General features: G+C 42.5%; 1 protein-coding gene across 1 annotated transcript; it reads left to right on the top strand.

Annotated features, from left to right (window-relative positions):
• The first annotated feature begins 837 nt into the window (after positions 1-837).
• Positions 838-1,617, top strand: LOC113906201 (homeobox protein CDX-1-like). The gene is given in 3 exon segments (XM_027564098.1): positions 838-1,058; positions 1,285-1,373; positions 1,376-1,617. Coding segments are annotated over 3 exon segments (552 nt in total).
• Positions 1,618-13,363: the final 11,746 nt, after the last annotated feature.

The following is a 13,363-nucleotide window of genomic DNA, read 5'->3' as shown; positions in this document are numbered from 1 at the left end:
CTTCAAACCAGTACCTGCAGGGGAAATACTGAATTTCAGGAGTGTGAGGGTAGTGATGATTTTAAAGGAATCTGTTTATATATCCAGATCTTTATATATAGCCTTTGCTAATTGTCATAAAGATTTGGCTTTCCTAGCCTTTCTTTCAAAATTTTCCTTCACACTTTATAAGAAAAGACCAGCCCTCCCCTACCTGGAATTCCACTGTGGTGGTTTCCAGGTGTAAGAAACTCAAGGATACCACAGAGCCAATGCAGAAAAAGAAAAAAATTTAAAGGAAGGAGCACTTCTTTCAATGATCAATTGAAAAGCATCTACAAGGGCCAGGAGTCCAGGTGAATAGTTGCTCCAAGCCCGCAGGGCCCAGCAGACACAGCAGGGAGAGGCGTGTACACCGTGTACCTGATGTGGATGGACTATGTGCTTGGTGGGCTGTGGCTGGACATGATTCCCCTGGGAACCTGGACCCGCCAGGCCCACGTCTCAGCCTGGGCCCACAAGCCTACATCCCCACACCCCAAGCCTGACCTCGACCCCCAGGCTCCTGCAGTACCCAGACTTCACCAGCTACTCAGATGCACCCTTCGCTGCACCAAAGGGTAAATGGGCTCCCACCGCCAGTCCACCTCTCTGGCTTTCAGGCCTCCTCTGAGCTTTAGAGGCTTCCCTGGTGGCTCAGAAGGTAAAGACAATATGGGAGACCAGGGTTTGATTCCTGGGTCAGGAAGACTCCCCTGGAGAAGGGAATGGCAACCCACTCCAGTATTCTTGCCTGGAGAATCCCATGGACAAAGGACCCTGGCAGACTATAGTCCACGGGGTCACCAAGAGTCGAACATGACTGAGCGATCAGTACACACATGGAGCTTTAGTGCGTGGTGCCCAAGTCCCCGGGGGTTTGGCCCTGGTCTCCTGGTGCAGTGTCTCTGCAGCCCAGGCATACCGTCCTCACCCGGAGGGCAAAGCCAGACTTCCTGTGAGTGGATGTGGTGTAGCGTGGCAGCTGAAGGTGGCAATGGCAGGGGTAAGACCAGGACCAAAGACAAAAACTATGTAGTCTACACCAAACTGGCTTCCCTGATGGCTCATAGTAAAGAATCCGCCTGCCAATGCAAGAGACACAGGTTCAAAACCTGGGTCTGGAAGATCACCTGGAGAAGGAAATGACAACCCACTCCAGTATTCTTGCCTGAGAAATCCCATGGACACAGGAGCCTGATGGGCTACAGTCCATGAGATTGTAAAAGAATCAGACACAACTTAGGGACTAAAATAACAAAACAGCTACACTGATCACCAGTGCCTGGAGCTGGAGAAGGAAGTGCTGTACAGTCATTACATCGCCATTCAGGGGAAATCAGAGCTGGCTGCTAATGGGGGCTTATTGAAAGTCACGTGAAGATCTGGTTCCAAAATCAGCAGGCAAAGGAGCACAAAGTGAACCAGAAGAAGCAGCAGCAGCAGCAGCACCCCCAACAGCCATCCCTGCCAACCCATGATGTGACCCCCCCCACTCCAGCCGTGCCACCCTTTGAGGACCTGTGCCCCAGCTCCACCAACCTCCTGGGTGCCCCCTTCCCTTCACCTGTCAAGGAGGAGTATGCTGTAGCTCCCTGACCAACCTTGTGAAATAGGGGCCTTGGGGACTCAGGTGCTGGGAATGTGGCTCCTGTGGGGGCCCAGGAGGCCTGGTGTGAGTCCCAGTCCTGCCACCGACCTTCTGAGTAACCTTGGACAGATCACGCACCCCACCCCTGGGCCCATCTCTGGAGAGGTCTTAACCCCCAGGAGATCAGGGGACCACCCACTCCTCCTCCACAGACTCAAAGGTGGGAGGCCCCCATAGGGACTAGACTCCTGGAGAAAGGAGGTAGAACACAGAGAAGATGAAAAGCTTGCAGACTGTGACCTGAGGAGGTGGCGGGGTGTCAGCTCACACCTGCCTTTTCCTGCAGCGTCACCTCTACTGGCCCCCATCCTAACACGCCCTAAACCCTCTCCAAAAAGAGTTGGACATGACTGAGCGACTAACAAGTCAGATTTTATTAGCTGGAAACAAAAGCACCGTCAAAGTGTGAAGCAGTACTGCTTAGTGTAGTGACACTAATTCCTTTTTAAAAATTTATTTTTAATTGGGGGATAATTGCTTAAAAATATTGCGTTGGTTTCTACCATATATCAACATGAATCATCCATAGCTATATGTATATTCCCTTCCTCTTGAACTTCTCTCCTACCTTCCATCCCATCCCACCCCTCTAGCTTATCACCAAGCACTGAATTTGAGCTCCCTGCATTATACAGCAAATTCCACGGACTATCTAATTTTACGTATGGTGACGTATATGATTCCATGCTACTCTCTCCATTTGCCCCACCCTCTCCCTCCCCCACTGTGTCTGTAAGTCTGTTCTCTATGTCTGTGTCTCCATTACTGCCCTGCAAATAGGTGCATCAGTACTGTCTTTCTAGATTCCATATTTATGCATTGTATGCTTAGTCATTCAGTCGTGTCTGACTCTTTGTGACCCCATGGACTGTAGCCCACCAGATTCCTCTGTCCGTGGGGATTCTCCAGGCAAGAATACTGGAGAGGTTTGCCATTCCCTCCTCCAGGGGATCTTCCCAACCCAGGGATTGAACCCAGGTCTCCCGCATTGCAGGCGGATTCTTTACCGTCTGAGCCACCAGGGAAGCCCATATTTATGTGATAATATACGGTATTTGTTTTTCTCTTTCTGACTTACTTCACTCTGTATAATAGGCTCTAGGTTCATCCACCTTATTAGAACTGAGTCAAACACATTCCTTTTTATGGCTGAGTAATATTCCATTGTGTGTATGTACCACAACTTCTTTATCCATTCATCTGTCAATGAGCATCTAGGTTGCTTCCATGTCTTAGCTGTTGTAAATAGTGCTGCAATGAACACTGGGGGTACATGTGTATTTTTCAATTTTGGTTTCCTCAGGGTATATACCCAGTAGTGGGATTGTTGGGTCATATGGTAGTTTTATTCTTAGTTTTTTAAGGAATCTCCATACTGTTCACAGTGACTATATCATTTTGCAATCCCATCAATGGGGAAGAGGGTTCCCTTGTCTCCACATCCTCTCCAGCATTTATTGTTTGTAGATTTTTTGATGATGGTCATTCTGACTGGTGTGAGGTGATACCTCGTTATAGTTTTGATTTACATTTCTCTAATAATGAGCGATGGTGTGCTAGCATCTTTTCATATGTTTATTAGCCACCTGTGTGTCTTCTTTGGAGAAATGTCTGGTTAGGCCTTCTGCTTACTTTTTGATTGAGTTTTTTGTTTTTTTGGTATTGAGCTGAATGACCTGCTTGTACATTTTGGAGATTAATCCTTTGTCAGTTGTTTCATTCATTATTATTTTCTCCCATTCTGAGGGTTGTCTTTTCACCTTGTTTATAGTTTCCTTCACTGTGAAAAAGCTTTTAAGTTTAATTAGATCCCATCTGTTTATTTTTGTTTTTATTTCCTTTACTTTAGGAGGTGGGTTATAGAGGATCTTGCTGTGATTTATGTCCAAGAGTGTTCTAATTCTTTTAATATAATTAGAATATTTTACAGAGCATCAGATTCTTCGAAACACACTGGGTGAAACCAAGGGACTGGAAGGTAAAGTGATTTATTTTAAATTCATTCTGCTATATATGTGTTATATACATATACACTCTGCCATGCAGTAAGTTAAAACATATAATTTGATTATATCATGAACTATATATTCCAATTACATTCAATCTCATCTTACTTTGTTTCATTATATATGTAATATTTGCTATCTGCTATAAAGATTGACTTCCTAGATGCTGGGCCAAATAGATTTTTTAGCTTCATATGCTGTTCTCTCTCATTAAATACAGGGATATTTTGATTATGATATATATGACATTAACAGAGTTATTTATGAAGCAGTGTCTATGACTTTCTTACTTTATAGCAAAAGCTGATGACCAGTTTTCAATAGTAAGGAAATATCATGCTTTTAATTACTTTTAATTAGTTACTCGTCCTTCATTATTTTTTAATATGTATGCATGCATGCTAAGTCATTTCAGTTGTGTCCAACTCTACAACTCTATGGACTGTAGCCCACCAGGCTCCTCGGTCCATGGGATTCTCCAGGTAAGAATACTAGAGTGGGTTGCCATACCCTCCTCAAGGAGATCTTCCCAACCTAAGGACTGAAGCCACATCCCTTACATCTCCTGCACTGGCAGGCAGGTTCTTTATCACTAGCTCAATCTGGGAAGCCCATATTTTAATATATAGTTATATTTTAACTACATATAACACTGCATCATTACAATTTAAATGATGAGAAATGTATATAGGTTTATTCTTACTTGTTTAATCTATTAAAATGAATAAATTATATCTGCATTATTTAATTGTGATTTGACTGGTTTTATTAATCTGTTTAAAATGCATTCATCTTTCCAGAGCTTTCTGTAATAGCTTTTGAAATGTTTATTAATGAATTTATTTGAACTGAAAAATTAAGTCAAATTTTATGATTAAAAGTCATAATTTAGCTAATTGATTTGGCAGTGCTAGTTCTGCACCTGACAGAATTTTTACTGGGATTCAATGAGCTAAATCCACAGATTCATAGTTTGACAAAAAATATTATTGAAAGACATGAAAATAGCGGGGCTGTAGGCTTCTGGGCCCAGGCTGAGACTGGTGGGCCTAGAGGGGCCCTGTACATGGTGTCCACAGCCTGCTACCCTGCACATGCTGAGCTCTGGAGCCCTTGAGCAACTGCTTGCCTGAGCTTCCAGCCCTTATAGATGCTTTAATTAATCACTAAAAGAAGTGTTCCTTCAAACCAGTACCTCCAGAGGAAGCACAGACTTCCAGAAGTGTGAGGGTGGTGGTGGTTTTAAAGGAATCCATTTATAGATCCAGAGCTTTATATATGCATGGGTGCATGCTAAGTCACTCCAGTTGTGTCCGACTCTGTGTGACTGTATGGACTGTAGCCTGCAGTCTCCTCTGTCCATAGGATTCTCCAGGCAAGAATACTGGAGTAGGTTGCCATGCCCTCTTCCAAGGGATCTTCCCCAGGGGTCAAAGCCCATGTCTCTCACGTTTCTTGCATTGACAGGCGGGTTCCTTACCACTAGTGCCACCTGGAAAGCTCAGTTTTATATATGCATTCATGCATGCTAAGTCACTTCAGTCGTGTCCGACTCTGTGCGACCCTAGGACAGCAGCCCACCAGGCTCCTCTGTCCACGGGATTCTCCAGGCAAGAATACTGGAGTGGGTTGCCATTTCCTTCTCCAAGTTTTATATATACCCTTTTCTAATTGTCCTCAAGGCACGAACACTGAAGTGGTTTGCCATTCCCTTCTCCAGTGGACCACATTTTGTCACCTGACCTGCCTCTTGAGAAATCTGTATGCAGGTCAGGAAGCAACAGTTAGAACTGGACATGGAACAACAGACTGGTTCCAAATAGGAAAAGGAGGACGTCAAGGCTATATATTGTCACCCTGCTTATTTAACTTCTATGCAGAGTACATCATGAGAAACATTGGGCTGGAGGAAGCACAAGCTGGAATCAAGATTGCCAGGAGAAATATCAATAACCTCAGATATGCAAAGAAGTAAAGAGCCTCTTGATGAAAGTGAAAGAGGAGAGTGAAAAAGTTGGCTTAAAGCTCAACATTCAGAAAACTAAGATCATGGCATCTGGTTCCATCACTTCATAGCAAATAGATGGAGAAACAGTTGAAACAGTGACAGATTTTATATTTTTGGGCTCCAAAATCACTGCAGATGGTGATTGCAGCCATGAAATTAAAAGATGCTTGCTCCTTGGAAGGAAAGTTATAACCAACCTAGACAGCATGTTAAAAAGCAGAGACATTACTTTGCCAACAAAGGTCCCTCTAGTCAAGGCTATGGTTTTCCCAGTGGTCATGTATGGATGTGAGAGTTGGACTATAAAGAAAGCTGAGCACCAAATAATTGATGCTTTTGAACTGTGGTGTTGGAAAAGACTCTTGAGAGTCCCTTGGACTGCAAGGAGATCCAACCAGTCCATCCTAAAGGAAATCAGTCCTGAATATTCATTGAAAGGACAGATGCTGAAGCTGAAACTCCAATACTTTGGCCACCTGATGCGAAGACCTGGCTCATTTGAAAAGACCCTGATGCTAGGAAAGATTGAGGGCAGGAGGAGAAGGGGATTACAGAGGTTGAGATGGTTGGATGGCATCACCAACTCAATGGACATGAATTTGAGTAGACTCCGGGAGTTGGTGATGGACAGGAAGGCGTGGCATGCTGCAGTCCATGGGGTCTCAAACAGTTGGACATAACAAATTAAACTGTTGTTTTAATTGTCACAATTTGCTTTTCCTAACCTTTCCTTCAAAAGCTTCCTTTATCCATCCACTATATAAGAAAAGACACTCCCTCTCTCATCTGGATTACTGAATCTACCCCAAAGCTTATATACTCTTCCCAAGAAAAATAAAACAAAAATTTATGAAATTAAAATGCAAAATAATACAATACTGTATCTCATAATATCTTATTAAAAGTGAATGACAAATGAGTAGTAACTTCCATATGGCAAGCTCTTATTAAATGACAGCTACTATTCTTGTTGTTATTATAACTATTACTATTAATTATACTTTGAAGAAATGACAGAAAGATACCACATTATAGATTCACAATTTAATAATAATATGGCATGATTAGTTGCCCCTAATATTCCTTCTCTCAACTTCCCAGTAAAATATTGAAAAGATACATAAAACAACAAAGAGTAACTGTAACTCTGGGACTGAAAGAGTCTATTGGGATGTCTTACCAACAATGAAATGTATGGCAATTGGCTGGAAATACATTTCTGACTCTACATATCCCATCTTCTAAAACAGAAAAGCAAATATAATTCCACAAAGAAGGTAGGGAAAGACTCATTCTCTAGTATTCCACTGACTGGAAAACCATTTATGCATTTACTGCACCAGAATGTTTTCCTGCTTCAGGTAGACTGATGCCCTCTTTCCCTGTCCCCACATTTCCATTCAGAGACTGTCACTGCTATAATACCACAGAACTAGCAGTGTCCAGTATAGAAAAGGATGCGCTGTGGTATATTACACCCTGGAAGCACTGTGGGCAAGGCCAAGAAGGGATGGATTCTGGCAGCAAGGCATGTGAGAAAGGGGTCTCTTTGATTTTGTATCCCCCCAAATCCTACACAAAGCATCAGCCTCTGATAATCAGGGAAGTCAGCTGTAAGAGAAGGGGAGGTCCCATTAGATAAATGCCTATTAAGACAATAATTGGGCTAAGGATTGTCTATATTAACCTTAATACTGATTCTACATATAAGTATCTGTCGCTGCTACTGCTAAGTCACTTCAGTCGTGTCCGACTCTGTGTGACCCCATAGACGGCAGCCCACCAGGCTTCCCCGTCCCTGGGATTCTCCAGGCAAGAACACTGGAGTGGGTTGCCATTTCCTTCTCCAATGCAGGAAAGTGAAAAGTGAAAGTGAAGTCGCTCAGTCGTGTCCGACCCTTAGCATGGACTGCAGCCCTCCACGCTCCTCCATCCATGGGATTTTCCAGGCAAGAGTACTGGAGTGGGGTGCCATTAGCTTTCAAATTAAAGCTGAGAAGAGCTAAAGACTTTCAGTATAAGTGATCTCTCAACCCACAGCAGGCTGGTTAAATGTTTCCTTATTCAAAGATTACTAAGCAAAGAAAGCTTCCCTGTTGGCTCATTGGTAAAGAATCTGCCTGCAACGCAGGAGATGCAGGAGATGCAGGAAACTCGAGGAAATGGTAACCCACTCCAGTACTCTTGCCTAAATCCCATGGACACAGGAGCCTGGTGGGCTACAGTCCAAAGGGTCCCAAAGACTGGGTTGGATAGGACTGCGTGACTGAGCACACACACAGGCAAAGAAAAGAAGACAATAATAATAGCATATGCTATCTCCAGCAATGGGATATTTACTGAGCCAGGCACAGTTTTGAGTTCTGTGTCAGTTATCAACATATCATCTCTAGCTCTGAATCACCTTTTCAACATATGTTCTGGAATAAACAAGAATTCCTTTGAATATTTCTCTTTTAAGTTGAACACAATATTCAGTTTTCTCAGTAGAGAGCACTCAAGAATTGCCGCTGAAGCAAGGGGACTTCCTGCCCTTTGTTACAGAAACTGGGGTCAGTGGTACAGGTATGAGTTCATTCAACAGACCCTTTTCCAACCACAGAACTGGTCCCTCTGTGACTTTACAACCTTAGCTAGGCAAAGCCTTTCCACAGCCCCTTCAACAGGGAAACCATGGATCCCCATAGCCCAGGTGCTCTGAAAGGCTCCTATTCCTGCTGAGGTCCACACTCCCATTGCATGCCCACGTCACTGGCTGTTGATGGCCAGCTTGCATTCCCAAGGGTGCCTATTGCTTGCCCTCAGCTCCAGTCTGGCCAAACCAGTGAATTTCTCTATTACTCAGTGGGCTGAATCACATCTCCAGTGGGGGTCTGAGCCCTTTCCACATTTGTCCTTCCTGCCTCCTTCAGCCCTAGGGAACCATGCAGATTTTCCTGACATCATAGATTACTCTTTGATCATAGTTAATACATTTTATATCAACTTCCCCAGTTTAGCATACTGTGTGATCTCTATCTCCTGAATGGACCCAGATCACTTCAAGTACTTTACATGTATCAACTCACTTACTTTTTGTAACAATCTTGTGCATGGAATATTATTATTAAGCTTGTTTTTCAGATGAAGAAAGTTTGTGAGATTAGACAACTCACACAGCAACTGAGGTTTTAATTTTAATGTTAAAAATTAGATTAATTTTTAATCTAAACACTCAGAAGCAAATGTTCTCTTAATATTTTATGTAGGATATAAAAGAAAATTTTAGAAAACTTCTACTTGATTTTCTCAAGGAAATAAGAAAACATAGCCTTTCTGCAATAGGAACAATGAACCATAAAAAGTGAACAATGGAAAAGGCAATGGCACCCCACTCCAGTACTCTTGCCTGGAAAATCCCATGGACGGAGGAGCCTGGTAGGCTGAAGTCCATGGGGTCGCTAAGAGTCAGACATGACTGAGTGACTTCACTTTCACTTTTCACTTGCATGCATTGGAGAAGGACATGGCAACCCACTCCAGTGTTCTTGCTTGGAGAATCCCAGGGACGGGGAAGCCTGGTGGGCTGCTGTCTATGGGCTCGCATAGAGTCGGACACGACTGAAGTGACTTAGCAGCAGAGGCAGTAAAGAGCAAAATTAATACTGCCAAAAACCGAGAAACTGATTTGACAGTCTAATTTAAACCGGTCTTCAAGAATGCAGAGGGAAAAGGTGAAAATGAGAGAGAACATGTCAGAAATCCAACTCAAAGAAGTGAAGGCAAACCTACAAAAAGTCTTCCTAAGGAAATAACAAAAATGATGGGATCAAAAGCACTCAGCAGAGATTCTACTAAGAAGACATTGAGACACATCTATTATTCATTGAAAATTTGGGGGGAATCATTGTTATACAGTCTCCTCCAAACTCCCAGATCACTTTCTTTTCACTGTGGCATTTGCTGAATTCTGTCTTGAATATGGTAGAATGCTAGAATTTCACTGAAAGAACAGGTTTCAAACCTAGGTCCTTTCACTTATTATCTGTGTGAGTCTAACAAGTCTCAACCCTTAGTCTCAGTTTTATATCCACCTTATAATATATCTTACCTCTATCTAGTTTCTCTACCTTAAATTTGTATTGGGTTATGCAAATAAGAACAAAAATATGTGAAACTATATAGAAAATGACCCCTGAAACTGAATCTTTATTCCTCTTTGTGAACCTAAATATTTAAGGATAAAAGTCATATCTATTTTCTTTGTGTCTTCTGCAGTACCTACTAACTGCTGGCACTCTATCAATATTTATTAAGCATATTTAATTTAAAACACAAGCCAAGATAATAATGCCTAAATTTATCCAGCTGTCACAAAAAGAACATTGGATTCCATTCAGAATTTTAAAAAAAAAAAAGCATAGGTGAGGAGAACTGATTGTCTTTATAAGCAGAAACAAAATTCATGTATTATTGCTACTTGTTTTAAGCTGAATGTTCATAAAGTAGTGAATACTAAGATATTTTCATATGGATAGAAAATTTTGATGATTTTCTCCATTCTATGTTATAATTGAAACATTTTACATCAATATACTGTAACTTACTACTAAACTGTAATGCAGAATGTGATTTGCAACGGTTTGTTTTCACAAAGAAAAATTGATTCAAAATGACAAAAGAAAATTACAGCAATTAGCATAACCATCCAAAGCAATACTTCCTAAGCAAATACGATGACTAGTATATTCAGTAGACACATGCAATCATTTGGATTCAAAAACATATCAACTTTTATCAGTTCAGTTCAGTCGCTCAGTCGTGTCCGACTCTTTGCGACCCCATGAATTGCAGCACGCCAGGCCTCCCTGTCCATCACCAACTCCCGGAGTTCACTCAGACTCACGTCCATCGAGTCAGTGATGCCATCCAGCCATCTCATCCTCTGTGTCCCCTTCTCCTCCTGCCCTCTATCCCTCCCAGCATCAGAGTCTTTTCCAATGAGTCAACTCTTTCATCAGAAACCTTTAATTCCTAAACTAAATTGCGTTCTAAAAATCAGTATTTATCCAAGTGAGAAAAAATAGAAGAAATCATTTCTCTAAACCATATTAAAAGTTAATCTTAACCAAATAAAGTTTTCTTAGACTCCTGTCTGGTAACATGCTACTAATATTGGTAATAGAGATCACCCCTAGATTATTCATCCAAGTCCACAATGTCCCCAAAGTTTGAATTTGTATCTACCTGTACAAGAATGTCCTCTCAAGTCACCAGACAGATTCTCCTCTGAACTGAATTCATAAACAGTTCCCAGACTGACCTGCTCCACCATGAATCTCATAGACTTGGAAATTGAATCTGGGGAAAGCCTTTTCAGGAACTGAACCCTGGGAGCCATCTCAAGATTTCCATTTCACAGTCCACAGTAGGGCTCATCTCTGTTTCTCCAGTTTTGCAACTTTACTCTTTTTACACTGGCTTCTATGCTCAAGGCTCATGTGATGCTCAAATCCATCTATATTAGTGATTCTTTTCTTTCACACACTTCATTTATGCACATTAGTCTCATTGAGTGAGTGAGTGAAGTCACTCAGTCGACACCATGGACTATAGCCTACAAGGCTCCTCTGACCATGGGATTTTCCAGGCAAGAGTACTGGAGTGGGTTGCCATTTCCTTCTCCAGGGGATCTTCCCGACCCAGGGATCGAACCCAGGTCTCCCGCATTGCAGACAGACGCTTTACCATCTGAGCCACCTAGTCTCATTGGGGAACATAAATCTTTCTTGACAGTATGCAAGTAGGCAATATATTCAAATTCAGAAGAACCAAGAGAAAAGGGCAGAATTTGAAAAAGTTTCTTCTCAGACTCTTTACACTGATCTTGCCTTAGGGAATTTAAATGGCTCTGGTCTCTGATCTATGTTTTAGCTAAAATAATCGGTTTGCCAGCCCACTAGAAACAGGTAGGAGCTTAGGTGACTTGAGTTCTTTAAAAATCCTACTGTAGTCTCTTTCCAATTAGAGATAATTTCCTCTCAAACTGATTCACTTATGCTGCTTAATTTTCTGTTCTTTGAGCCAGTGTTGCTAATTTGCATCAAGTTACTTAAGATAACAGATTAACCTTCCTGGTTTCAACAACTTTCAAAACGTAGTCCCTGGGTATAACTTACCATGAATTATTATTTTGACTGTCTTTCCCTGTAAAGATATCAGAAGTGGATTTCCAAAGGACATATATGATTAAATGTGAATAATGCATTAGTTTGTCTGATTACAATTACAGTACCCCCCGAAAGCTAACCAGTTTTGATTACGGGTGTGGAAGTATATGAGTGAAGCAAATTGTGGAAAATAACGAGATCTGAATGTTGCAGTTTGGGCCACTGCCTTGGGAAACCAGCTGTGAAACCCCAGCATACCCCATGGGGAGAGAATATAGAAAAGGGAAGTGGGAGAAATTTGGAAGCCCAACGTTACTTAATCTGAAGGACTCAAAACAAGTTCTAGTCAAAGGAGTCATATTACCTCATCTACATTTTTAGCATTTCAAGTGCATTTGAGGTTCTTCCTTCATCACACGAAAGAATTCAGAGACTAACCGGGAAGGTTAAGAAAGTACAGTGAATTTATTTCAGGAAGAATACGCTTTCAGAGGAAGAGCAGACAGACAGGTGAGGAGCTGCTGCTCTGGGTTTCTTTGGCAAGCTGGTTATGAAAGTGAAAATGGTTACGTGGGGCATACAGATGAAGGGGTGGAATATTCACAGGGGAAGGAGGAATTCGGGGGTCGTATTCATTAATTTTCATCCCAGTCCCATCTTCTAGAGGGGAAGAAAGATTTTTGTCCTTATTTAGTTTAGATAAGAGGTGTCATGGTGTCAGTGCATGATGGGTAGTTCCTGTCTGCAAGACTAATTTTATTGTAATGAGATATAATGAGCAACAGGTTACATTCAGACACAGGAAGTTCCCGCCTTTTCCCACCTTTCTTTGTCCGCTTCTTTGATACGTACCACCCAAAAGGAGCAGTTTCTTGTCAGTCTGGAGGCTCCTGCTTTTCTTTTTCCTCCCATGGACACCCACTGTTTAAAGATGCACGGCTTTTTGCCGCCTGGCCCCAGCCCATGTTTCTCTGCTCAGATCTAGCTACCTGCATGCTGCTACACTCCCATCTTCTTCAGCCATCTTGGACACATTATGAATATGGTGCCAAGTCTCTCCGCTGTTCCAGGCCTCTGACCCTTCTCTCTATGGTCACCACAGAGCAGAAAACAAATAGCTTTACATTAAAATTAGAGCCCGCTGGGTACTTCCCAGTGGTTAAGACTCCTGGCTTTCACTGTGGAGAGGCACAGGTTCGATCTCTGGTCTGGGAACTGAGATCCTGCATGTCACAGGGCACAGCCCCCCACCCCCAACAAAAAAATTAGAGCCCATCTATAGTGCTTTGGCTTCGCTGGTGGGTTAGATGGTAAAGAATCTGCCTGCAACGCAGGAGACCCAGGTTTGATGCCTGGGTCAGGAAGATACCCTGGAGAAGGGCATGGCAACCCACTCTGGTATTCTTGCCTGGCAAATCCCAGGGACGGGGAGCCTGGCGGGCTGCCGTTTATGGGGTCGCACAGAGTTGGACACGACTGAAGTGACTTAGCATAGCATATAGAAAGGGGCTTCCCTCATAGCTCAGACGGT

This window comes from Bos indicus x Bos taurus, chromosome 16, assembly GCF_003369695.1.
Source record: "Bos indicus x Bos taurus breed Angus x Brahman F1 hybrid chromosome 16, Bos_hybrid_MaternalHap_v2.0, whole genome shotgun sequence".
NCBI classification, from domain to species: Eukaryota; Metazoa; Chordata; class Mammalia; order Artiodactyla; family Bovidae; genus Bos; species Bos indicus x Bos taurus.
Note: the sequence above shows the minus strand (reverse complement) of the source record. Positions and strands in the feature narration are given on the sequence as shown.